General features: G+C 41.6%; 1 protein-coding gene across 2 annotated transcripts in view; it reads left to right on the top strand.

Annotated features, from left to right (window-relative positions):
• The window catches only part of PCSK2 (proprotein convertase subtilisin/kexin type 2), a 247401-nt gene that overhangs the window by 193195 nt on the left and 28781 nt on the right, over positions 1-25425 (top strand). For both annotated transcript variants that reach the window (XM_006921572.2, XM_006921573.1), the window contains 2 exons: positions 5274-5362; positions 13114-13289. In XM_006921572.2, the coding sequence (XP_006921634.1) occupies positions 5274-5362; positions 13114-13289 (265 nt within the window). The remainder of the gene's footprint in view (positions 1-5273; positions 5363-13113; positions 13290-25425) is intronic.

Here is a 25425-nt window from a genome sequence, read left to right as displayed (position 1 = left end):
TCTGTGAAACTAGACGAAAAGCATCCTAAAATTGATTTAGAAAAGCAAAGGGCTGAGAATGGAATAAGAAAACAAGAGAAGAAGAGGAGGAGATAGAGAAGGAGGAGGAAGGGAGTAAGTATGAAGAAGAGAGAGAAGGAGATCAACAACAGCAGCACTGAGGGGAAACTTTGCCTATCAGAGAGCAAAACAGTACAAAACCATAATAATAGTGAGAGAGTAGGGTTAGCATAGGGAGAGAAAAAAGATCAAAGAAACGTAATAGAGAATCCAGAAGCAGACCCCCACATCTAAAAGAAGCGTAACATCTAACCAAGATGGCAAGAAACAATGAGGAAAGGATTGTGTGATGATATTTAATAAATGGGGCTAGTTGTTTATATGGGAAAATAATGGTTCCCCTCACATCCCAAGCATAAATAAAATCCAAGATAATTAAGACCTAAATATTTTAGAATTAAAATGTAGAAAAACATCTTTATGACCTAAGATAGGGATGGATTTCTTAAACAAAACACTAAACTACAGAAAAATGAAAAGATTGATAAACTTGACTACATTAAAATTAAACACTTTTCTTCAACATGTCACAATAAAGTTGAAAGACAAGCCACAGACTAGAAGAAGAAATGTGCAACAAATTTTTTAAAAAAAGATTTACTGTCCAAAATATATAAAGAACAACTACAAATCAATGAAAAAAAAGATTAAAAATAGAAAAAAATAGGTTACGCACAGGCAATTAACAGAGGACAACACTTCAGTGAATTCACATATGAAAAAGTTCTCATCCTTCCTAATAATGAGGAAAATGCAAAATGAAACGATGAGATATCATTTCATACCAATTGGACAAGCAAAAATCGTAAAGTTTGACGATGCTAAATGTTGGCAAGGATGTTCGAGCAACAGGAATTCTTCCACTCTGCAGGAGTAGCATATATCCATAAACCTGTTTTCACCCCTACGTAGGGAAATTCTCCACATGTGCACAAGGAAATAATATACAAGACTGTTTCTTTTCAAATTATTTGTAATAGCAAGCAAATTGCAAACAACCTAAATGCCTTTCATTAGGAGTATGAATAAGTAAATCTCAGCATATTTATAAATGAACTACTATGTGGCTCTAAAAATGAATAAACCAGAATTCATGAATAAACCTCAAAATTACAAGTGAATAAAGCAAATTTTAAATAGATCATATACTATGAAACATTTATATGGAGTTTTAAAACAAGCAAATAGTGGCATATATGCCTATGCATATTCGATTATAAGGTAATGGCATAAAAACATGCATGGGTGTTCCAAACATCAAACTTATTATAGTGGTTGACTTTGAGGCATGATGGTCTCAAGTAGGGCTTCAATCGCACATATACATATTTATTTATTGTTAAAAAATCTATACCAATATAAAACACATGGAATGTGCCCCTGTAATTACATATTCCTTTGGCCCTGAGGATATCTAGGATTCCTTGACTGGAATGCGTTGCTTTACTCAAAGTCCACCAATTTAAAAGTTAATCTCATCCAAAACTCCCTTACAGAAACACTCAGGATAATGTTTGCCCAAATATCTGAGCACCCTATGGCCAACCAAACTGCCACAAAAAAAATTAACTATTACACTTTTTATCTGCACATTTCTGATAGTCAGGAATAGGTGACAGTCGAGAGTCATGGTTAAGAGTAGGAGTTTGGAAGCTGCAGACCTGAGTTTGAATTCTGGTTCTGCATCCTAATTGAGGAGTGATTTAATATCTCTATGCCTCATTTCCTTCTTCTTTAAAATGGGAATAATAATAGTTTGTTGTGAGGTTTAAATAAAATAATGCATGCAGCAGTCTCAGCACAGTGCACTCCATAATAGACCCTGGGGAACTCCGGAGAGAGCTCAGGCACTCCATAACAATAAGTGAGATATCGCCCGATACATCTTATCCTGTGCCTTGAATGGAACACATATGAAAGGACATGCTTTTGGATGTAAAAGATAAAGAAGGATCATCAATCACTCCAGTGGAAGACTAGCAATGCGGGAAGAAAGGTCGTGCCTGAGCTCTCTCTCCGGAGTTCCCCAGGGTCAGGGGCAGAGACTCAGGTTTTCACTTGGACACCTCCACAGCCACTGCAGCTGTTTGGGGAAGCCCCAATACAGTCATCATGACAGTCCAGATTGAACCCCATTCCTGTACAACTTAACCATGGGTGTTCCTCTAGCCTTGTTTATCCATTGTATCAGTTATCTATTGCCAAATAATGCCACATAATAAGTCACCCCAAAACTTAGTAGCTTAAAACAATAAGCTCTGACTATTGCTCACAAGTCTATAGATCAGCTAGATAGTTCTACTGATCTAGACCAGGCCCAGCTTTTGTCTGGGTTCATCCATGCATCCATTGGTTGGCTGGGGACTCATTTACTGGTTTAGGATGGCCTCTCTCACATAGAGGATAGGTATCTGTCACCTGGGATGACAGGCATGACAGGTTGCATGTTTTTCATCACCCAAAAGGCGAGACTGGGCTTGTCTGCATGGTACTTGAGCAGAGTTTCAAGAGAAAGAAGAGAGGCTGCAAGTCCTTTTGAGAACTAAGAGCATCATTTCTATCACTTGTTTTTAGCCATAACAAGTCACAAAGCCAGTCATATTCCAGGGAGAGGAGAGTGTGTTCCACTTCTTCATGAAGAGCAAGAAAATCACATTGTCAAGGGCATAGACCCAGAAGAACAGTGGACCGGAGCCATTGGGTAACACAGCACACCCATGACTCCTGTCACTTGCCTCCTATTTACCTTCCTCCCATGGACTTTTGTTAGAAGGAAGCCAATCAAACAGCCATATTTGTCCCTCATCCCCTATAGCTATTTGCACTTCTGACAGACTTATGTTTTATTTTAGAGGCAAGAGGGAGCTACTAGATATTCTTAAGAAAGCAAAGAGACCAAATGAAAATGGATTTGAAAAAAGACATTTAGGGAGCAAGTACATTTGCCTGAGACAATCAGAAAGGCAGGATTGAGGGGAAAGCATTCAAGGAAGTGGGAACAGAGCCTACAAAGTCCCAGAAATATAAAAGGATGGTGTTGAGAACAATTATAGGAAGCCTCTACTAATTAGTGTTGCCTAATTTAGTAATGAAATATTTCTTCTCATATGTTCCTCTGGAAAGCCCATGATATTCATCACCCCACTTAAAGGCCAAAATTAACGATATGAAGCATTCAGTGTTTTTCATTTGCTCAAGCCAGTTCACATGCATTTGTCCTCCAACCATTAGTGAGCAGTTTTAGAGCAAAGAGAGCTTATCAGTGTGTGGGAGGGTAGTGGGGTGATGAAGTAAATGAGCGTTGATCTCAGACATGGCTCAACCACCTTCTCACTGTGCACCTGCAAGCCAGCAAATCTAAGATTCAACTTCGACATCTGTGAAATGGAGCAATACCTACTTGTAGCCCTCCTATGAAGATTAAAGGGGGTTAGGCAAGAAAACCACTGAGCACAGTACCTGGTAATGAATAATGGCCCAGAAAGTGGCAGATGGCTGTTCGTACTTCTAGCTCCTTACTCTCTAGAACAGGGTCCACACAGGACACGGCCTCCATTGGTACCTCTGTGTTTTTCACAGATGTCAGTGAGCATGCTGACTAGCCCAGGCAAGGCCCTGATTGCACATTTCATGTCTCAAAAAGGAGTTCTTGACAGGGCTGATTATTAAATAATAAGGAAATTAGTGCTCAGTCAAATTAGACACAGCATTGACTTTTAAAAATTCATTTAAAAATTACTTGTTAGCATGAACCAAACAGCAAGCAAGCAAGCCACATTTAATCAGTTTTCATTAAAGTTCCATTTTTAAAAATATATGTGCATATATATAAAGCATATATATATATACTTTACATATGGTATGTCTTTTATATAAGTATATATTTAAATATACAGTATGTCGGTATATATAATGTAAGTATATATTACATATAAACACATATGTATATAATTATGAATATATAAATCTATATAAGAATAAATATATACTTAAATGTGACATTTAAAGTATATATATATATATATGAATCAATATAAAAGGAGATATATATACACACACACATGTGTGTGTGCTTCATGCTGTTTTTCATTTTAGTTTATCAATTTCTTCAGCATTTGGAGCTGTGAAAGCCATGCCCATGACAGAGTCTCTCATAGTTAAACCACAACTAAGCACCTTCTCAAGAATCTCAAATTTACAGAAAACTTAAAGACAAGTAGACAGTGGTTTGTTCAGCACTTTAAGTTTTTGCAGATCTTTCACCACAAGGGCTGACCTCTCACTGGAGGTTTGCTTGGACAAAATATACAGATTTTATTATTGTTCCAAAGGGAATTTGGAGCCCAGAGATATGTAGCCATGTAGCCTTTATGGAGACAGGATTTACGTTTGTTCATACAAAGAAAGAAAGTGTGTGTGTGTGTGTGTGTGTGTGTGTGTGTGTGTGTGTGTGTAGTTTTGTATGTATATATATGTTCTTTTTTAAGGGCTGATGCAATAGCATTGCTTGCCCCAAGAGGATGTCAAACAATACACTAGTCAATATTGCAGAAACCAGAACTTCCTAGGGCCCTTTAGCCAGTCAGCTCCTGTACCCACATTTCCTTATTGTAAACCAGAGTTTGAATAGTGAGTGGAAAAGTCTGCCCTCATCGCCCAGCCCTTCAGTAGGCCGTGGTCACATTGTTCCAGCAGACTTGGTAATATGAATGTTTAATCCCTATCCAAAAAAGATATGTAATCATTATCCTGTAACTGACAGGCAGCATTACATCCCAATAGATGGACTAGCCTTGAAATTAAAAACCAGCCCACAATTCTAGTGTTTCAAAAAAGTCGGAGCTGTTCCACTCAGCACAAACCTGTCTTACATTGCGCTTTTTTTTTTTTCACCAGAAACCTGTAAGTGCAATTTCTGCAGAAAGATACTTCAAATTTTAAAGTAAAGATCACGTTTCAAGGTTGAAATGTTCTAAGAAGCCTCTTTTGGTAGAAACAAGCCAAGGTCAAGAAGGCATCTGGGAACGGGGATGGGGAAGAAAGGGGACACTAGGATACACAGATGGAAATGGGGCAGGGGGTGGGGGAACGTGCTGACTCCAGGCTAAATGAGCTGTTGAAAAGAACCAAATTGCTTCCAATTGATAGAATTTAAGGAAACTCCTCCAAAGATTTTGAAGCTGTATGTAACTTGTCTTTATTTTTCTCCACAGCCATGGGACCCGATGTGCAGGGGAAGTTTCTGCTGCAGCCAACAACAATATCTGTGGAGTCGGAGTAGCATACAATTCCAAGGTCGCAGGTAAGCTGTCCCTGCCAAAGAGCAGACCCCATTCCCAACAGTCAGTCCCAAACGCATTGCGGCCTGGGCTCCAGGCTGGCCAGGGCCTGGCGAAAACTACCTTGCAGCAAGGGGTCTGGGACTTAGCGAGAGTGAAAAAAATTTTAACTTTAATCTACATGGCAATATTAATAAACTTTTAAATATTTTATTTACATGTAATATAATTACATAAAAGTACACAGATCACAAACTTACAACTCGTCGAATTTTCACAGGCTGGCCATACCACATGTGGTCATCTAGAAACAAAACATTACCAGCATCCCAAAAGTCCTCCTTGCGTTCCCTACCAGTTACTACCCATATACACAAGAATCACCACAATCCTGATTTCTAACAGCAAATATTGGTTATTGCCAGTTTTTAAACTTTATATAAATGGAATGTAAATCGTTATAAACATACTAAGAATCTTCAAAATGGTTTTTGGTTTTTTGTTTTTGTGTTTTGCATCTCATCTTTAAGGAAATACATTCTACCTGGAACCTTTTTATTAAGCTCTACGAGAAAGATATTTAGCAATTCCATCTTCACAGGGGACTTTAGAAATGAGGGTATTAGGTCACTAAAAATTTAGAAAGCAACACCTGTCCTTACCCCCCTAAAAAAAAAAAGAGAGAAAGAAAGAGGATGAAAGAGAGGGGTTCGTAATCTTTCAACAAAATGCCAGAGAATGAAATGGCTCCTGGCTCATTCCAAGTTTTGCATCAAATTTGTTCTTAATTTATTTTGGCTGAGTCACCCAACCTTGTTATTCCTTTTTTACAACTGTCTTGATATTTTTTCCCTGGCAATTTAATGGAACCATAAACATACTTTGTGCTGACGCTTAAATTTCCAGGGGCCTAAATAAAGCAAGAGCAACCTGTACAAACCTACCATTAACCTCTTTCAGAACTGTTTGCTAAGAGGCTTGCCTGAGCTGGGTGCTGAATTTCACAAAAGAATACATCTGGAAGGTTCTGAAACGTAAATAGAGGAGGCTTTGCCCCTTGGGTTTCTGCTCTCTTTGTGTGCATCCAAAATGTTGGCATTAAAATGTCAGAAGCCATTATGAGCTCAGGGGAAAGAATATCACCCGATTAATATTTTATAAGCTAGGATTGTACCAGGGTGGTAGCTGAGGTGACGTGGGCTCTCTATTCACAAGACAGGACTGGAGGCAACTGAAAAATTCAAATCTGGATTTCTCATTCACAATGATTGTCTTCAAAATAGTTTTTGAAGCCTCTGTATACCCCAAGCAACTGGTTTTTTTTTTTTTGAAAAAGGGATTCTTGGATTTACTGCCTGTAAAAATTAAGAGTTAGAGCAGCTCAAAGTATTCTAGAGGTTTATTGGGGTCCCTTTCCCCACCTGCTTCCTCTATCACTTTCTCTATTATCTGTCTGAAAACATCTGAGCTGCTCATCAAATGTACCTAATTCTCCTGCTCTCTTTATTTGAATTTCCTAAAAGCAAAATGAGATTGAGAATTTGGGTATGTAAGAGAGGAAGAAATTTTCCTCTACCGTTCTAGTTTCTTCTGGCTGGTCTAAGAATTAAATTGACATAAGAGAGATTAACAGGAGAAAATAACCAAATTTAATTACATACATATATACAGGGGATCCATAAGAATATGGGGCCCAAGGAAAAATCATGCAGTTGAAGTTTATATGCCATCTTGAGCTAAGGAGAAGGGGGGGGTGGTTTGGAACTTTGAAGGAGAGAAAGGCAATTCACAGAGAGATGGAAAAACAAATTTTGGTAAACAAATGTTTTCTGGGCCATACAGAGACAATGGGACACTGATTTCTTAGAAATCAGCAGACTCTGATTTCTAAGTCTTCTCCACCATATAGAGTTCATATTACATTATAGTTATTTATGGTGAGAGCTCCTTTCTAGGGAGCCCTCTATCTAAATTCTTTTAGGCAGTAAGAGGAAGGTCAAAGGTTCTTCTTGACTCTTTTGCTTTTCAAAAATAAAATAATCTTTGTGCTGGAGAGAAATATTTTGGGGTGGCAAATTTTGCTTCCCTCTAGGTACAAGGAGTTTATTTGGGAGGTGATCGATCCCAGGAAGCCAGAGTGAGGGAAAAATGGCAAAAAGGAGCCAACAAAGTGAGTGTAGATAAGCCAGTCGCTCCCATGGACAGCTGGGGCTCTGAGAGACAATGGGGACCCCCCTCAGAATTGCATCCCCAAGGTGAGGAGGCTGAGGCGTTTATCCACCAACTGCCATCCCCTATTGGTGAGGAAGTCTCCTGGACCACGAACACCCTGGCCTGTCTAGCCTGTTAGCTCACGTGGGCTGAGCAGAACTCTTAAGGCAGAGAACAGCCCCCAGGCAGACAATCAAATGGGGCCGGTGGATCCAGGCACAGCACGACAGCCTCTGCCTCACCTGCTGACTAACCCCCCTTCCCAAAGGTGAGTTAATGAAGCCTGACACCTCAAAGACATGACCTGCGTTTTCTGAAACCCTCACAGAAACGCTTTGAGATTCTAGAAACCAAGCCCAGAACTGGTGGAAGCCATGCCCAGCCACACAAAGATTCTCATCAGAGCAGCCACCTTTCTCCCCTTTTCTGCTTCCTTAACTCCAGCTTTGCTTCTCTGTAACCACTAATGCTGGTTCTAACTACTCAAGGGCCAGGAAGCTCTAGTCCCCTGTCCTGTGCCCTGTAGGACAGCCAGGGTTCTCTAGGCTTCCCCAGAGGAGCAAAAAAGGAATTCGTCAGGAAGACACACTGGACTGTAACTTGAGAATCCCAACAAAAGCAGAATTTCAGGTTCCTCAACCTTACATATTTAGGAGAAATTTTTGTTCATTCTGGTGGACAATTCTAAAAGTTGGCTGTTTTTTATTATTCTAAATGAGCATAACCTTCCAGAGAATTCTTCCCTTTCAGGAGCTTTGGGACCCCAGGACCGTGTAGATCGCCACCTGGTGGCCAACTGAGATCATTGCTAGTCTCTGGCAGTCCCAAGGTGTTCAGTTACAGGTTGGGGAGATATTGGCAGCAATGTCCCAAGTCCTTCCCTGGTCCTGAGTGTCTCTCCACCCTGCCTTCAAAAAAAGGCTAAAATTAAGGTGCTGTAGAATCTTAGGCAAGAAAAATAAAAGAGAGTGAGGATGAGATTATAAAATGAGTCTTCTGAAGGTAAAAAAGGAAAAAAATTATTGAGAATCTCTTTATTTGCCTGTTAGCCACTTAGGTTCTCTTATATTACAAACTCTGCTCATGTCCCCATTGGGGTTCCTGTATTTTTCTTGTTTGTTTGCAAGCATTTATGATATATTCTAGATATTAGCCCCTGATCAGTTTTAGTAGATGCAAATATTTTCTCCCAAGCTTCCACATAAGGTCATTAGCCTATCCAAATTCCAGCTTTGTGTGTCATGCTAGCTTAGTGTCCAGTTTTATTTTTCTTCAAACAATGAGTCAATGTTCCCAGTACCATCTATTTAATAATCCAGCCTGTTCCTTTGATTTGTGGTGCCACCTTCATTGTACATACATGGTTAGTCTCTGGATAAGTATAATTTAGATGACTCCTCCTAGCAAGTATAAACTAGAAAGTGTAGCCAACTCCTTCTACAACTGAGCCTTTGTACATGATCTTCCCTCTGCCCAGATTTCCTCCTCCCTATGCTGTACCTGGCCTCCTCCTCTTCATCCTTCAGCTCTCAGGTTCCCATTGCTTTCTCCAACACCACTTTCCAGACCAGTTTCCTTATCTATATTTGATAAAGCATGCAGGATTTTTCCTTCCCAGCACTAACCACTGTTGGTTATTGCACATTCTTATGCATAATTATTTCATTAATATCTTCCTCCTCAGAGAGACAACAGTCTCCATGAGGACAGGAGCCATGTCTGTTTTCTCTCACTTCAGTAGCTAGCATGGAGTCTGGACACAGTGGATGCTCAAACTGTATTTGCCGAATGACAGAAAGCAAGGAAGGAATAAAGAGAAGAAGGGCCAATGAAGAAACCCATTATAAGCAGAAGAGATTAATCATTAAATGAAAGAAGGCATGGATGATTGGAGTAGAGGGATTAAGGGCAGGAGGCTCTAAGGACCCAAAGCTAATGAAATTTCTACCCGGAAAGCTAAAGTATCTCCTCTTCCATGAGCACCTTCTCACCCTTTTTTCTTTATTTCAGTCAAATCAGTTCCAGGGAGACCTGGGCCTTACAGTTGGGTGCCTACTATGTGCCCAGCTCTACCGTAAATGGTGGGATACAACAATGAGCCTGCAGACAAGAAACCTGCCCTCACACAGCTGACAGTCTAAGAGGAGACTCTGAGAATGAACAAATAAGCATGATAATATCAGATAATGATTGCTGGTAGGAATGAAACAAAGCATGGTGGCAGAGAATAACTGGGGTGAGGCACGGCTAGTGACTTGAGGGTGTGAGCTCTACAGCACCACACCTGAGCTTCTGCAGAGCTTCTCAGAGCAGCCTCAGGGTGCAAACTAGGACTGATTGACTTTATTTGCCTTCCCTTTTAAGCCAGAGAATATAGATTTATGCACTGGACTTCAGGATGAGATTTCCTTTAATCAAAGATTCTGAAGAGTTTGAGAACCACACTAATGAGCACTGTCTAAATACCCTGGAATTTGTCTACCAGCAATGAACTGTTTCCACATATTTGGCCAATAAAACTCATAACATTTCCAAGGGTTTATACATATTTTATCTGAATTTTTAAATAACCAATAAAAATCACCCGTTAGCACAATGATTAACACATTTCAGATCCTTAAAACCTAGATCAGTGTGAATTTGCTCCTTAGCTTGCAGACTAATATTCATAAGCACAAAAGGTGGCAATTAGAGACACTGAGGTTTGTGGGAGGCTGTAGCATTTCTTAGTGTCAGGTACAAGGTCATCTTTTGTAACAGGATTAGACACAGAAAGGATTTAGCTCAAATTCCCTGGTCTATGAACCCCTAGAACCCAGAGCTCCAACAGTACAAGCAGTGCAGGCAGGCATGAGGCTCAAACCCTAAAAGAAGGGAGGAAGGAGATGCAGAGTCACCACTGGTCATTAAGGCGGTGATCAGGCCTGGAGTCCTCACCATCGAATCACATTAGCCAGTAGAGCTTTTTATGAATGTGAAGACACTGGGTCTAGCTCCCAGGTCTCACCTCTCCTGCCTCTCACTCTCATGCTCTTGCCTTTTCTCTAGTTTCTCTCTCTCTCTCTCTCTCTCTCTCTCTCTCCACCCAGAGAAAGAGGTGAGGCCCTCCCTAAAATCCCTTGCGTCACCCTGAGCTTCTGTCTTGGCTGCTAATAGTTCAGTCTCTTGCAAAAATTAATGCTGTGTCTCATTCAATTAATGCATGCCTCATTCCTCTCAAGCTTAACGAGATTAGAAGAATGTCGGATGCCTGGCCCCTGAATATGAATGAGAGCCTTGCTTCAGTCTGTGGCTGCCCTTGCCTCCCTTGATGCTGAAACAGTCAGAAGATTAATGCACACCAGCTCTGATCTTCTGTGCAGCAGAAGGGGAGCCCGGGAGGGGATGAAGAGGGAAAGATACAGAAGAACAAGAGCTGCAAAGAGAAAGGGTACAGGGCATGGCTGGATGCACCACGCGCTGGCTGTATGACAAAATCCAGTGTTGTCATTGGCTGGCATGTGGCACCATCCAGGACTACTTTAGCCAAGGTTGAATTTCTCTCACCTTCCAGTTGAGGTGGCTGTTCAGTCCTGGTCATCTGAGCACTAGACAAGTTCAAGACCATCTGAGTTTTCTCCTTGCAGGAAAGTGAATACCATCCTCTCTGTAATGTTTCTCCATCCACAAAGAGGAAAGAAGAAACTGCATTATTTGGTTTATTCTGTCACCTGTTGGCCACCTTTGTTGAATGACCTTTTTAAATAATTAAAAATATGGATGGACCAAAAACAAACGGGAGAGTTTGAAATTTCCTATCCTTTATAAAATGAGCCATAAAATTTAGCTTTCAGAAAGTTCAAACAATAGACTATACTCATTCTAGATGAGCTTCCTCCAGGACAAAAGACGTTAACTCATAATTGGATACTTTTTGGCAAAAATGGTGACTTGATTTATAAGGTAATGGTGGAGGATGGAAAATCTGGACCTGTAATTATTTGTTCTTCTGAACTTGTTTCTGTTAGGGAGAAAAATCAACTAAATAAAGTAATAATATTAAGCATTTATTCATCAAAGATTTATCAAGCTTAAGATAAATTCCAAGCACCATGCTGTTGCCCTGGGACACAGAGTGAACAAAGCAGATGTGTGTCCTGTACTCAAAGACTGTTATCTGGTGGTGAATGAAACACACAAATAAACAATTGTAATGGAAAGCCGAAAGTGTGGTGCTAATGGATGAAGGACCTGGAGAGCTAGACCCAGAAAGCCTTCTGGGGAAATGCCTGCTAGACACATAGGTTAGTCAGGAGGAGGGTGTGCCCTGGGGGAAGTTGCAGTGCAAGGGGTGGGCTATGAGAGTTGAGGAGGAAAGAGAGACCTTTCGTTAAGAGAGAAGGCAATTTCATGTGCCCTGAAAGAATCTGAGTGGTTGCAAGAAACTAATTTGCATACTTTGTTAGAGAGTGACACTTTTGTAATAATGTCCTTGACCATGATGAGTAAGGAGAGTCAGCATCCAAGCTTTGACTATGTATGGCCCAGGTCTTGCATTTCAAAATCTCATGGACAGAAAGACTTAGTCAAATATACCAAAATTTTAGGCTCCTTGCCACAAAATAGTGTATCAGGAAAAGAACAATATGGCTCCAAACAGCAATGTTTTGAGCTTAGTGATAGAGGGACAGAATGCCCATCCCATTGATTGCTACTGAGTTAACCTTGGAGAGGCTTTTTACAGACAGACAGAGAGGGTAATGTGAACCATGTGTGCCCACAAGCATGTTCCTTCTCCCTGTGTGCCACTGCCCAGCTCAAGTTCACCCCTCATACAATCCTGGACTGCAGGACTCTGCTCCTTGTCAACTTCCCAGCAAGAAGTCACTCCCACAAAGCATCAGAGAGTAGCACAAACTTTACAAAGATGTCATAGAAGAGAAAGAGGAGGTGGTTACGTCACACACCCCACCCCATTACTAGTATATTTCAGAATAACCCATGCAACATTTCTGTCCTCCCCTAAGTTCCTTCTCAGATATAATGCAACTGGGAGCTTCTCTTTTCCTGACCTGCCCGTATCTGCGCTGTCTCTAACCCCATCCACCCGCTTCCCTCTGCCTTCTGCCCTCTGGGATTTCTCCTTAAATATTTAATATCTATTGCCTCCCCCTACTGTAATGCACAGTAGCTTTATTTCTTCTCTGAAACTTGACCCCAGTCATCACCCAGTCCTTGGAGCCTGACCTTCCACTTGGAAACAGGCTTATCGGTTATGTCTTCAAAAAAGATGGTCTCTCCCCCATTGGGAATTCTGGTAAAGTTTGCTGGGGGAATAAAATTGTCTACAAATAGTTACATAAGGAAAAGCGAAGGTAGAGGTTCAGAAAGGATTGGGTGGGCATTCTGTGCCTCCTTCTTGATCTTCTGAGGCTGTAGTTGTACTCAGGATTGCACAGTGTCCCCCAGGACACCTGGGATGGAGAACCCTCCAGCCACACCCAGGACTGAGCCCTCCTCCCCGCCTGTCTCCTGTGAATTGGGAACCAAAACGCTGTGTTTCCCTGCCCGCGTGTGTCCACAGGTATCCGGATGCTGGACCAGCCATTTATGACGGACATCATAGAGGCCTCCTCCATCAGCCACATGCCCCAGCTGATCGACATCTACAGCGCCAGCTGGGGCCCCACAGACAATGGGAAGACGGTGGATGGGCCCCGAGAGCTCACGCTCCAGGCGATGGCCGATGGTGTGAACAAGGTAAAGTCGTTCCTGCTGCCATGAGGCCCTGGTCCAACACCTGGGGAATAGGAAGAAGTGGGGGACACAGCGGGTAAGAGGAGGTGATGACAAAGGAGGAAGGGGCAGGGCAGGGGCAAAGGTGGGGTTGTTACCCTATGCATTAACTCAGGACCGGCGAGAAATGGATCCCAAAATGGAGTTAGACAGCTGACCTGTGAAGGACAAAGTGGAGGTAGCCGGAGGAGGCAGGGAGTGCCTTCAGACACAGAAGGTGACGTGGGCCTGGCCCCCGCAAAGGATTGGGGAGAAGGAGGATCCCACTCTGCCCTGGTCCCTGCAGGAAGGGCCTGAACAGCACCCTCACCCTGCCAGTCCTGGCCAGGAGCAGCCTGCAGGCAGTGGGGGATCTGCGCAAACTGGGTGGTTCAGGGGGCAGCAGCAGGAGTTGTGAACCCACAGTGCTCTCAGGCAGAAGGTCTGAGACACTTGTACCTATGGCCGCAGTTCCCTGACATTAGTGCAGCAACCGACAGAGCCAAGGAGATCCGACCAAGGCAGAGCCTTCAGAGGGAGGGCAGCGGGAAAACACTGGTCACTATGCTCGTCAGCAGCTACACAGAGAAAGGAGATTCCGTCTCTGCGATCTCAGGGTAGGGGCCACCCCAGACAAGGCATGAAGCAGGCTCCAGGATCAGTCTCCCTGGGTTATGGTCCCAGTTGACCACTCAGGTCTGAGTCTATCCACAAGAGACGACCTCACTGTGCTTCAGTTTTCCTGCCTATAAGATGGTGATAACCATACATTCCACCTGGGATCGTTGTGTGAGATAAATATGCAAGTGCTTGGCACTGGCAAGTGCCCCACAAAGGATTGGTTCTTGTCCCTGTCATTATAGATGCTTAATGCCACTGTCCCAAAACTTTGTGACATAAAGCACAAGGTTTTATTAGGCTTGTGGATTCTGTGGGTCAGGAATTCAGACCCACCCAGTGAGAATGCTTATCTCTGCTCCACCATTCCTGGGCCTCAGCTGGAAGACTCGTGATTTGAATTACCAAAATATTGTATTTTCACATGTTCTTGCGATGTGCTGATTTCAGAATTACCCCCTATTGGTGCCACAACACCCACCGCTGGGATAAGTCATTTCGCCTCACTTAGTCTTTTTTCAGGACTGAACTTGCCATCGGGCTGACATCACTGCCCTCTCCCTGCTTGTCTGCTCAGCCATCACGTGGGAATCACATCCCAAAGACTGCAACAATGGTGTGTAGAGTAAGAGTAATCAGGTCCTAAGTGAGGGAAAGACAAGTGTATGAGGTTTGGAATATGGACTTTTGGAAATCCATTTTAGGAATATTTTTAAATTTTGCTTCTTGAATTTTGACAAATTTCAAATAGATGAAATGGCTATAACTATAGTTAGATATATAGACTAGCATTATTATAAATAAATTATAAAATGCATCTGTCCTATGTATATATGTTTAAATTATGTATAGTTTGTATGTAGAAAATACATAAGCTCATTACTTATACAGTTATAACACTACAAGAGATATATGTACAAAACACTGTATTTCACAGTAGCCTAGAAAGGTAAAAATATTGAAGAAAATTAGAGTGAACTACTGAAGGTTACTTTTTCTTTTCTTTTTCTTTCTTTCTTTCTTTTTTTTTTTTTGAAGAATTACAATACGCCAAGCATTATTGTATTTTTTTTAAACTATAGTCACTATGCTTTACATTAAATACCCAGAACTTATTTATCATATAACTGGAAGCTTGTGCCCTTTGACCAACATCTTCCCAACACCCACCCCTACCTCCTGCAACACCGGCAACCACCATTCTACTCTCTTGTTTCTATGAATTTGGTTTTTTTAGATTCCCCACGTGTAAGTAAGATCATACAGTATTTGACTTTCTGTCTGACTTATTTTCTTTAGCAAAATGCCCTCAAATTCCATCCATGCTGTCACAAATGTCAGACTTTCTTCTTTTTATGGCTAAATAATATCTCATTATATGTGTGTGTGTGTGTGTGTGTGTGTGTGTGTGTGTGTGTGTATCACATTTTCTTTATCCATTCTTTTGTTGATGAACACTTAGGTTGTGAGTAAAGCTGCAATGAACATGAGGTGCAGTTATCTCTTTAAGATACCGATTTCACAACCTATGAATATATACTCAGAAGTGGGCTTGCTGGATTATATGTTAGCTCTATTTTTAATTTTTTGGAGCACCTCCATACTGATTTCCATAATGGCTGTACCAGTTTATATTCCCACCAACAATGCACAAGGATTCCCTTTCTTCCGCATGCTCAATAACACTTGTTATTTCTTGTCTTTTTGATAATAGTGAAGGCTACTTTTTCTATACATTTCCTGAGATCAGGAAACATGTGTTTTCTTCTCCAGCTATCCTCAGAAATAACTTAGCACTTGAAAACATGGTAGATCAGCTGTTCAGTAAATAGGTAGAATTAACACATAAATGAAATTTGATGTGAAAGATTAAAAGTCATATAGAAATCTATAACTGTAATGGAAGCCTTTGGTGGCCCCTCGCACACCCCACTCCACTGCTCTGTTTGCTGCTGCTGATGGCACAGCTGCCTCTTCCCTGTAGAACTGCCCTGGCTAATGGGAATCTTCTCATCCAGAAGGTTCTGCCCCCACCCACACACAGGGGGCAGTCCACAGCCAGTGAGGAACTGATTCCAGGTGGAAAGGGCCAGCCTGTTTGTCTCCAGCAGAGACCACTCTGCTCTGTGATTTATGCTCCAGAGTCCTTAGTGAATCAGGTCAATACTTTACTCACAACTACATCATTTGAGGGCTCCTTCCCCTGCATCTCCTGTTTTATTCCCTCACTCACAGGTTTCTCTTGAGAGCTCTCAGACCCTGCTTCTAGGGAACCCACCCTAATGTTAACCCATTAGAGTTTGCTCTTTTCCTTGGCTGCCACGAAGCTCAGAACTAAGTTTGTGCCGAACAACATAGGTATTTTTCAGCTAGGTTTACTGCTACCCCTTTCTTCTCTTCTCTTTACCATCCATGGCCTCCACAAACATTCCTTCGCATTTGTTCCTGCATCTTTATTTGTAATCACATTGAATCTAAGCCTCTGAATACTAAGCAATGTAAAATTTGTAAAGGAATTTATGAAATGAGCTCAGTTTAATTAGATCAAATTTAGGCATGAAAAATCTAACTTGGATCCTTTGATTGTTGCTCGCTTACACACATTCCTAGTCTTAATGGACTAAAGTGTCTCGCTGAACAAAAATTGACAGCATCTAGGCCCTAACAAATAGTAAACAGTAAGTCAAACAACGTGCAACCCCTCAGAGCAAGGTTCAGCCAACCTTGGCCCACAGGCCAAGTCTAGCCCACCAGCTAAGTGTCTTTGCAAATAAACTTTTATTGGAACACAGCCGGGCCCATCAAGCCCCTTACATCTTTCCAGCCACGATTTCTCTTCCAAACACACCTTTCATAGGCTCCACATGGGAGGAAGCACATGGGGCACTAAATGAATGGAATCATCACTCAGAATGAACAGCTTTTCTGCTGGCCTGTCCATAACTACATCTTCAGATAAGTGGAGAACTGAGCTTGAGAGTTGGGAGACCTGAGTTCAAATCTCAATACTGTCCCTCTCTGGCTGTGGGACTTTAGATTAGTCACTTCTCCATTCCTCAGTTTCTTTTTCTATGAAATAGTCCATAACAGTGCTTCTCTAAATGTGGCCGCTGGTCTACAGGGGAGTTTGTGAGAAATGCAAAATCTCAGCCTCACCCCACTCATCCATCTGTTATATCAGAATCTGCATCTTAACAATATCCCATTAAAGTTTGAGAGGTGCCACTCTAAGTGATCTCTGAGATATCCATCATGTAAACCTAAGATACTAAGACCATAAAATGTGTTGTTTTAAAAAGCCCACAATGTGTAGAAAAGAGCAGTGGAGGTGACTCATTTTCTGGAAGTAGCAGCTTCACATGTCCTCATCTGGGTGGTGCATTGGATGAATTGATGACTGAGCCATATGCGCTAATTTGTCTCTGAGTTGCAGGAACAGAGGCCCAGGTAGCTCAACTTAAAGGGGTTTCTTGCTGTAGGATACATGAGTAATGAGAGCAATGAAATGGATCCAGGCGGGACCTCATACAGACTGGGACCAGAGAGATGTTCTGGACCCAAGGGGGCTGCAGGATGCTGGCCACAAGAGTGTGTGGAGCTCCCTAGTAGGGCCCTGCAGTCACAGGGCTTGCCTGTTTCTCACTGGCTTTGTGTGTTCACCTCTTCAGTTCATTTTTCCTCTTCCTTGAGGATTATGTTCATGTGGTACTTCTGCTTGGACAGAGCCCTATCAGCATCCTCATTGTCACAACCTGTCAGCCTCTACCCCAACTGCCATCTGCTCCCACTGCAATCTTCAGTGAGAATTTCAGCCCAAAATTAGGAGAGACCGCCCTTCCACTAATAGATTCCAAAAAAAGAAAAAAAGAAAGAAAGAAAAGAGAAAGAAATGTGGTTCTGTTGGAAAGGCTTAGATTTAGAAAGGTCAGAGGATAGTCAGAAGATTGCTAACAGAGCCCCTTCCTTTTCTATCCCAATAAAATCAAGTGACAGTCATCTATACTCATGCTGGCTTTTCAGCCCTCTGATGAAGTTTCTTCTGGGATGTTGAATTCTTTCAAAGTTCTAAACAGAAATATAAGACCATATGCTCCCCTCTGTTATGGGTTTAATTGTATACCCCAAAATTCGTATGTTGAAGTCCTAACCCCCAGAACCTCAGAATGTGGTCTTATTTGGTATTGGGTCATTATAGATGCAATTAGTTAAGTTGGGGTCACCACAATGGAGCAGAGTGAGCCCCTAATCCAGTACAAGTGTTTGTATAAAAAGGTGTAATTTGAACCTAGACACACACAAAAAGAATGCTGTGAGAAGATGAAGGCAGAAATTGGGATGATGCTTCCACAAGCCAAAGAATGCCAAAGATTGGCATCAAACCACAAGAAGCTAGGAAAAAGGCATGGAACAGATCCTTCCCTCACAGCCTTCAGAAGGAACCAAGCCTGCCAACACCTTGATCCTAGACTTCCAGCCTCCAGAACTGCTAGACAATACATTTCTGTTGTGGTACTTTGTTATGGCACCCCTAGAAAACGAATACACCTTCCAGTGTCAGAATGAGCAGTCAAAAAAGAGATTTGGCCAGACTCAAGCAATATGGAAAGAACATGGTCACTTTTGTAGGTTACCTTTGATGTCACCAGGCTCTCTCTTTTATAGACAAGATGGCTGATAGCTGATCCAATTACAACTTTTTTCTTCTCCTCTGGAACCTTGAGAAGATCCATCCTCCATTCTCTAACATAGTCCCTCAGAGGAAAAGCAGGCAAAAATTTTCATGATGTAATAGTAGGAGAGAATATGTTTCTGCATTTGGGGCAGTGCCAAGCTGGAGTTGGCTCCTGATGACATCACATAGGTAACTTGGAATGGGTTGTTACACATTTGCCAGCACACTGCTGATTAGAGGACTTGGCTGGCTTCCCTTCAATTACAGCAGTTAGCGACCCACTTATTCTCCCAGCAACAAAAGGCCAGCTTTGCCTTTGGGAAGAAGAAAATCACCTGAAACCCTAAGGTTTTGTGTTTCCCCAAAATTACAAGTTTTCTAACCATAGTCACAAGTTACCCAAGACTGTGGAGGGCAACTTTTCTAAGTATTTTAAGTAAAGACCTCACACCTCAGGCCATTTAGCATTCATGCATTCAACAAAAGGATCCCGGAAACACTGTAGGAAATGGGAAATTGAGTACTTGAAAGTGAATAGTATCCATGACAGTGACTAAACATTGATTGCTATGCCAGGATACGCCCATTGAGGAAATAATACAGTAATGTTTTATTACGAGTTTATGCTAACCAGCTATTGGCATTCAGCCCATCTGAGACAGCAAGAAGACCCCTGACATTTAAAAAGCACAATGCCATTTACAGAGGGGGTCTACAGATTGGGGTGAGGGGGAGGTGGTGATGCAGCCCCATTTCAATGCCCAGACCCTTAGGAGTCTTTTTTTAATTAAGTTTATTGGAGTAACATTGGTTAATACAATTATATAGTTTTCAGGTGTACATTATAATTTCACAGCTGTATACTGTTTGTGTGTTTACCACCCAAAGTCCAGTTTCCTTCAGCTACCATATATCGGATCCCCATTACCCACTTCACCCTCCCTCATCCCCCTATATTTGACCCCCTTTACCCCATCTACCCCACCTCGCTACCCTGTGGTAACCACTAGTCTATAGCTCATGTCCATGAGTCTCTGTTTGTCCTGCTCATTTGTTGCTTTTAGGTTTATATCCCACATATAAGTGATATCATGTGATTTTTCAACTTTTTCTGTCTGGCTTATTTCTCTTAGCATGATTTTCTCGAGTTCCATCCATGTTGTGGCAAATGATAGTATTTCATCTCTTCTTATGGCTGAGTAATATTCCATTGTATATCATAGCTTATTTAACCAATCATCTATCATAGGACACTTTGGTTGCTTCCATGTCCTGGCCACTGTGAATAATGCTGCTATGAACACTGGTGTGCAAATATCTTTTGGGATATGAGTTTTCAAGCCTTTGGGGTAAATACCCAGTAGAGAGATTGCTGGATCATATGGTAGATCAATTTGTAGTTTTTTGAGGAACCTCCATACTGTTTTCCATAGTAGCTGTACCAATTTGCAGTCCCACCAGCAGTGTATGAGGGTTCTTTTTTCTCCACATCCTCTCCAACATTTGTTATTACTTGTCCTTAAGAGTCTTTAGGATGAAACTTTTACAAACAAACAGCTTATTACCTTATAAGGAAATAAGCACAGCTACTGTGTGGCTGGAGAGAAATGGATGCACCTCTAAGCAGGTACTCAAGTGAACACTTGGCAGATGTCCCCTTTTCCCAGCAGACATGGATTTTCAATAAGAAGCATTTTTTGGCACCTGAGGCCAAAAGAGAGTCAGGCGAATAGGTGCCATATGCCCGTGGTGTGAATTTACAATGCAGATGGAGCTCGAGGCAGCACACCCTGGATGGCTCCTGTCATTTTCCACAGACTTCTGAACTGCTCCAGCACAGTTCAAGTCTGGGTATTTCACTCTCCTCCATCTGTAGCCTCCCCTGCTACAACTAAGAAAGCCTTTTCAAGTGTGACTGTTCTGCAAAGCATGCCAAGCACGTGAAACTTGAGAAAATTTGTTATGACTTATCAGATGACAGCATGTAAATATTTTAGAAAGTGAAGTAAGTATTATAAAAAATACATGATTTCTCATTTGACTTTCCCCCAGACTGTGAGGATGATTCTTTTTGGGTTTCACAGTGACATTTTTGGACAGTGTTGTAGAATTTTGTGAGTGATGGTATATTATATATTCCTATTGTACATTTCCCCTCAATTATTTCAACTATCTTGTCTACCCAAAAGAAAAATCCATTTCTAAAAGATGGTCCCCACCTAAACAAAGGAATGAGATAATTACCTATTACACAAAAACAGTTCTTATGCTTGTCTTTGAATTTTAGCATCTTGTGGATAGGTTCTGATTGACCAACATAGTAATGATAAAAAAGAAAAGGAAAAGGAGGATAACAGAATTTTATCCAGGGTGTATTGTTTGCCAAAGGCCCCACCACTCCCAATTGTTTCACATCTGCTTCACACAAAACATCACCTACCTGGCTCCTTAGGGATTTGAGTTTACATCTGCTAAGTTTGGTCAGTAAATATTTGAGGAGGCAGCAAAGAGCAGATTGAGAGGAAGGGAAAAGAAAATCTTTCCTCCTTGGTTTATTCCAATCTTTTTCACTTTAACTTCATAGTCTACATGTTGAATTTATAGTTAAAGCAGTCTTTACATTATACATAGGAAGTAGGTGACAGACCCCTATATTATGAGATTTCTAATAATTAACTCCTGTCTTAGTTTAGGATCCCTTAGAAGCAGAAGCTGGGACAAGAACTGAGCTCAAGTAGTTGATTTGAGAGGTCAGATCACCAGTAGTAAATGGGGAGGTTTGACAGGGAAGAAAGAGACCAATAAAGGGTGTGTTATTGAGCCAGCTACCACTGTGAGCAACTGGAGCTTAGTCCCACTGGAAAACTGGCAGACCACGTAGAACACACACTGAAGTTATCCTACCCGATGGCAAGGGAGCTCCGGTAAATGTCATCATCTAAGTAAACGCCCCAGCACTTTCGGCCTGGGACAGGTGTGTGGAGCAGCCTTTAGCCTCTTGGGAGAAAGCCCTTAGACAAAGAGATGCCTATGTTGGCATTTGGAAATTCCTATGCACAGAATGTATAAGGTCTAAGAGATATGGGCTGATATCCACTGCCATCTCTGCTGCAATCTCCAGAGTGCAGTTTGAGTAAAACCTAATCTGAGACCTAAAGTCATTGCTCCCTGGGTAATAAAAGTAAGGCAATGTGTTTGCTGGTCAGAAAAAGATGTAGCCCTTGCATAGAGACTAATGGAGCAACAAAGTCCAGCCCTTGTGGGACACAGTGTTTTATATTGCTCTAACAACCAGAGGAGAATTCAGATAAAACTAGAGGGCCTTGAAAGTGACAATTGATTCATAAACTTCTTTTCAAATCTTGAGGAAATGTAGCTGCCCCAGGCAACCCTGGCATGCCCTTGGCTGGCACTGATGACTACACCCCAACCTCTTATTAATCACACTCAGGGTTGCTACCAGAGGGAACATCTTAGAAATATTTAAAGACAGGCTATAGAAAATCCTCTGAGGCATGGATGAGACAGAACATTGATTGTTTATTCCCTGGGGGGTTGCAAAGGGCACAAGCACAGATCCCAGGTCATCAGGCTGGAATGTACTAGAGAGGGGTCGCTTGCAAGAGAGTGGCTCAAAAACCACCATCCAGAAAAGCGGGGGCGGGCTGCCTAGGGAGACAGTGATTAATCTGGAATGGGCCAGGCGAGGTCCTGGTGCTGCTTGCTGCAATTTAATCAGAGCAGGGGTCTGACACGGTGTCAGCAAGTACTGGGGCCTCTAGCAGGCAATGAATGCCTCCTGCCGAGGAGCTCTCAGGAATACTCCATGAGCCCTGATTTACACTCTGAAACAAAATGAAGGTTTACAACTGAGCAGGGGCAGCAAGGAGACTACAATTCAGCCTCTGAAATGGTTGTTGCAGTTACAATCCCTCCCTTCATTTCTGTTAAGTTGATGGGTCAGTGGGTTTCAGGTGACTGCCCCATCCTTCCTTTGGCTTTCCAGGAGATCCTGACACCCTCAGCCCACTCCTCTGAACTCCACAGAACTCAGGGGGGTGCCAGGGCAGACTCTGTGGTGCCCGTGGGTGGCTGCAGCACTCAGCTCTGCAGGGCCAGCCAGCCTCTCTGCTCCTGTGCCTGAGGACCTTCTGGGCACCATGGGAGTATGCTCCCCAGAGTGTGCTCCATGGGGAGTTACCCCAGGAGCAACTGCCAGCTTCACTGTCCTAGTGGCAGGTTCACAGGGAGTCTCCAAAGAGACTGAACTCAGGTGCCCACGGAGGGGAACTGCTCATCAGTTCGCACGTGGTTGTCTTTTCTCCCTTCCTTGTCTCATGCTCCCCCACTCTTCACTAGTGCTTCCTGAGATCATCTCCCCCTGAATTAATGACCTGATCCCAATTCTTTATCTCAACATCTGTTTTTGAAGAAACATAAAGTGGGATCAACCCCTTTAGCCCTATAGTTGTGGCAGTTCTCTGAAAGCAAGCCCAGATCCTTTCAGAAGGATCCATTCACCCACTGCCCCTGCTTGAAGCCCTGTATGACTTTGCTACCACCTCCAACACTCCATGTACAGAAAAGCAGATAAAGAATGAAAACATAAAACAGTAGCATGAAAATATAGCTCAGTTACTGATATTGTGGCAGAGAACCTTCCTAAGCATAAACACAAAGGGAAAATATTTAGCAAAAAAAAAAAGAATAATAATTATTATTATATAGAACCATTAAAAACTTCTGCAAGTCTGGTCATTGTTAAAGCTGAGTAATGGATACATGGGGAGTCATTATACTAGTCACTCCACTTGTGCGGTGCTTAACAACTTTCAAATTAAAAGGTTTTTATTCGCACTAAAAAAATTAAAAGCAATTCAGTAGGTGGTTAAGTTGTCAAGAGTAAGAATATACATCTAAGGAAAAGTGAAAAAAGCAATGTTCTAATTTTATACAAATGCCTACTTGTGGTTTGCAATAAAAATTCCAGAGACTGCAATATACTGAGATTTTTTTAAAATGCTCTATCTCAGTGGTCTCCAACCTTCTTGGCACCAGGTACTGGTGCTCTTATGAGAATCTGATGCCTGATGATCTGAGGTGGAGCTGAGGCGGTGATGCTAGTGCTGAGCAGCAGCTGCAAACACAGATGAAGCTTCGCTCACTCGCCCAGTGCTCACCTCTTGCCGTGTGGCCTGGTTTCTAACAGGCCAGGGACCAGTACCAGCCCGCAGCCCAGGAGTTGAGGGCCCCTGCTCTATCTGATATATCCTAAATGGAAGTGAACTGATTGAACCGTATGAGTCAGAACAGGCTACCTGATGCTGTGGTAACAAGCAGCCCCAAAAGCTGAAGGGCTTCAAACCACAAAGATTTTTCATTCGGCTACACATCCATCATGGTCAGCAGTGGTCTCTCCTCATCACCCAAGATTCCCTCTTTTAGAAACTCTGCTTGAGGAAATAAACAGAAATACAGATATATATAAAATGATGTTCACTGCAGCACTTTAGAAACTAGAAATAGCCTTCTACATATGTCTAAGAAAAGGAGTAAATAAATTACAGAATGACTATAATTAAGAAACAAAAAATTATGGTGTAGAATAATATTTAATTATATGAGGAAATTTTAATGATATAGTGAGAAATAAAATTTTAAGCAAGGCCACAAGGTGAATATATTTTATAATCCCAGTTTTATTCCTTTTTATAATTTTTATTTTTAGTTAGAGTTGACATTTAATATTATTTTATATAGTTTCAGGTGTACAGACTAGATGGTTAGACATTTATGTAATTTACTGTGATCCTCCCAATTAGTCTAGTACCCACCTGGCATTATACATAGTTATTACAATATTATTGACTACATTCCCTGTGCTGTACTTCCAGTTTCATTCTTAAACCTGTTCTTATATTTTGCATTTATATATATCATCTTTTGTATTTCTGCGATGTTAGTCATAATTTCCCCTCTTTCATCCCTGATTTTGTTCATTTGTGTCCTTTCTCTTTTTTTCTTTAATGAGTCTAGCCAGGGTTTGTAGATTTTATTAACCTTCTCAAAGAACCAGCTCTTTGTTGCATTTATTTTTTCTATTGTTTTTTGTTTTTAATTTCATTTATTTCTGCTCTAATTTTGATTATTTCTTTCCTCCTGCTGACTTTAGGCCTTATTTGTTCTTCCTTTTCTAGTTTTTAATGATGAAGCATTAGGTTGTTCATTTTGGCTCATTCTTGTTTTTGGAGGTAGGCCTGTAATGATAGGACCTTTCCTCTTATGACCGCTTTTGCCATGTCCCAAAAGTTTTGGTATGTTGTACTATCATTATCATTCGTTTCCATATATCTATTGATCTCTGTTTTTATTTCTTCTCTGACCTTGTCATTCTTCAGTAGCATGTTGTTTAATTTCCATGTATTTGTGTTTCTTCCTGATTTCTTTCTGCAGTTGATCTCTAGCTTCAAAGCATTATGATCAGAGAATATGGTTGACATGATTTCAATCCTCTTATATTTGTTGAAGCTATCTCTGTGTCCCAGTATGTGGTTAATCCTTGAGAATGTTCCATGTGCACTAGAGAAGAATGCGTAAGCAGCTCTTTTGGGATGGAAGGCTCTATAAATGTCAATTATGTCCAGTTGGTCCAATGTGTCATTTAAGGATGTTACTTCCTTTTTCATTTTCTGTTTGAACGATCTGTCCATATCTGACAGTGGGGTATTTAATTCCCCTACTATGATACTATGATAGTGTTTTGGTCTGATTCTCCCTTTAATGTTAGTAATTGCTTTACATATTTTGGGGCTCCCTGATCGGGAGGCTAGA

This window comes from Pteropus alecto, unplaced genomic scaffold, assembly GCF_000325575.1.
Source record: "Pteropus alecto unplaced genomic scaffold, ASM32557v1 scaffold45, whole genome shotgun sequence".
Lineage (NCBI taxonomy): Eukaryota > Metazoa > Chordata > Mammalia > Chiroptera > Pteropodidae > Pteropus > Pteropus alecto.
Note: the sequence above shows the minus strand (reverse complement) of the source record. Positions and strands in the feature narration are given on the sequence as shown.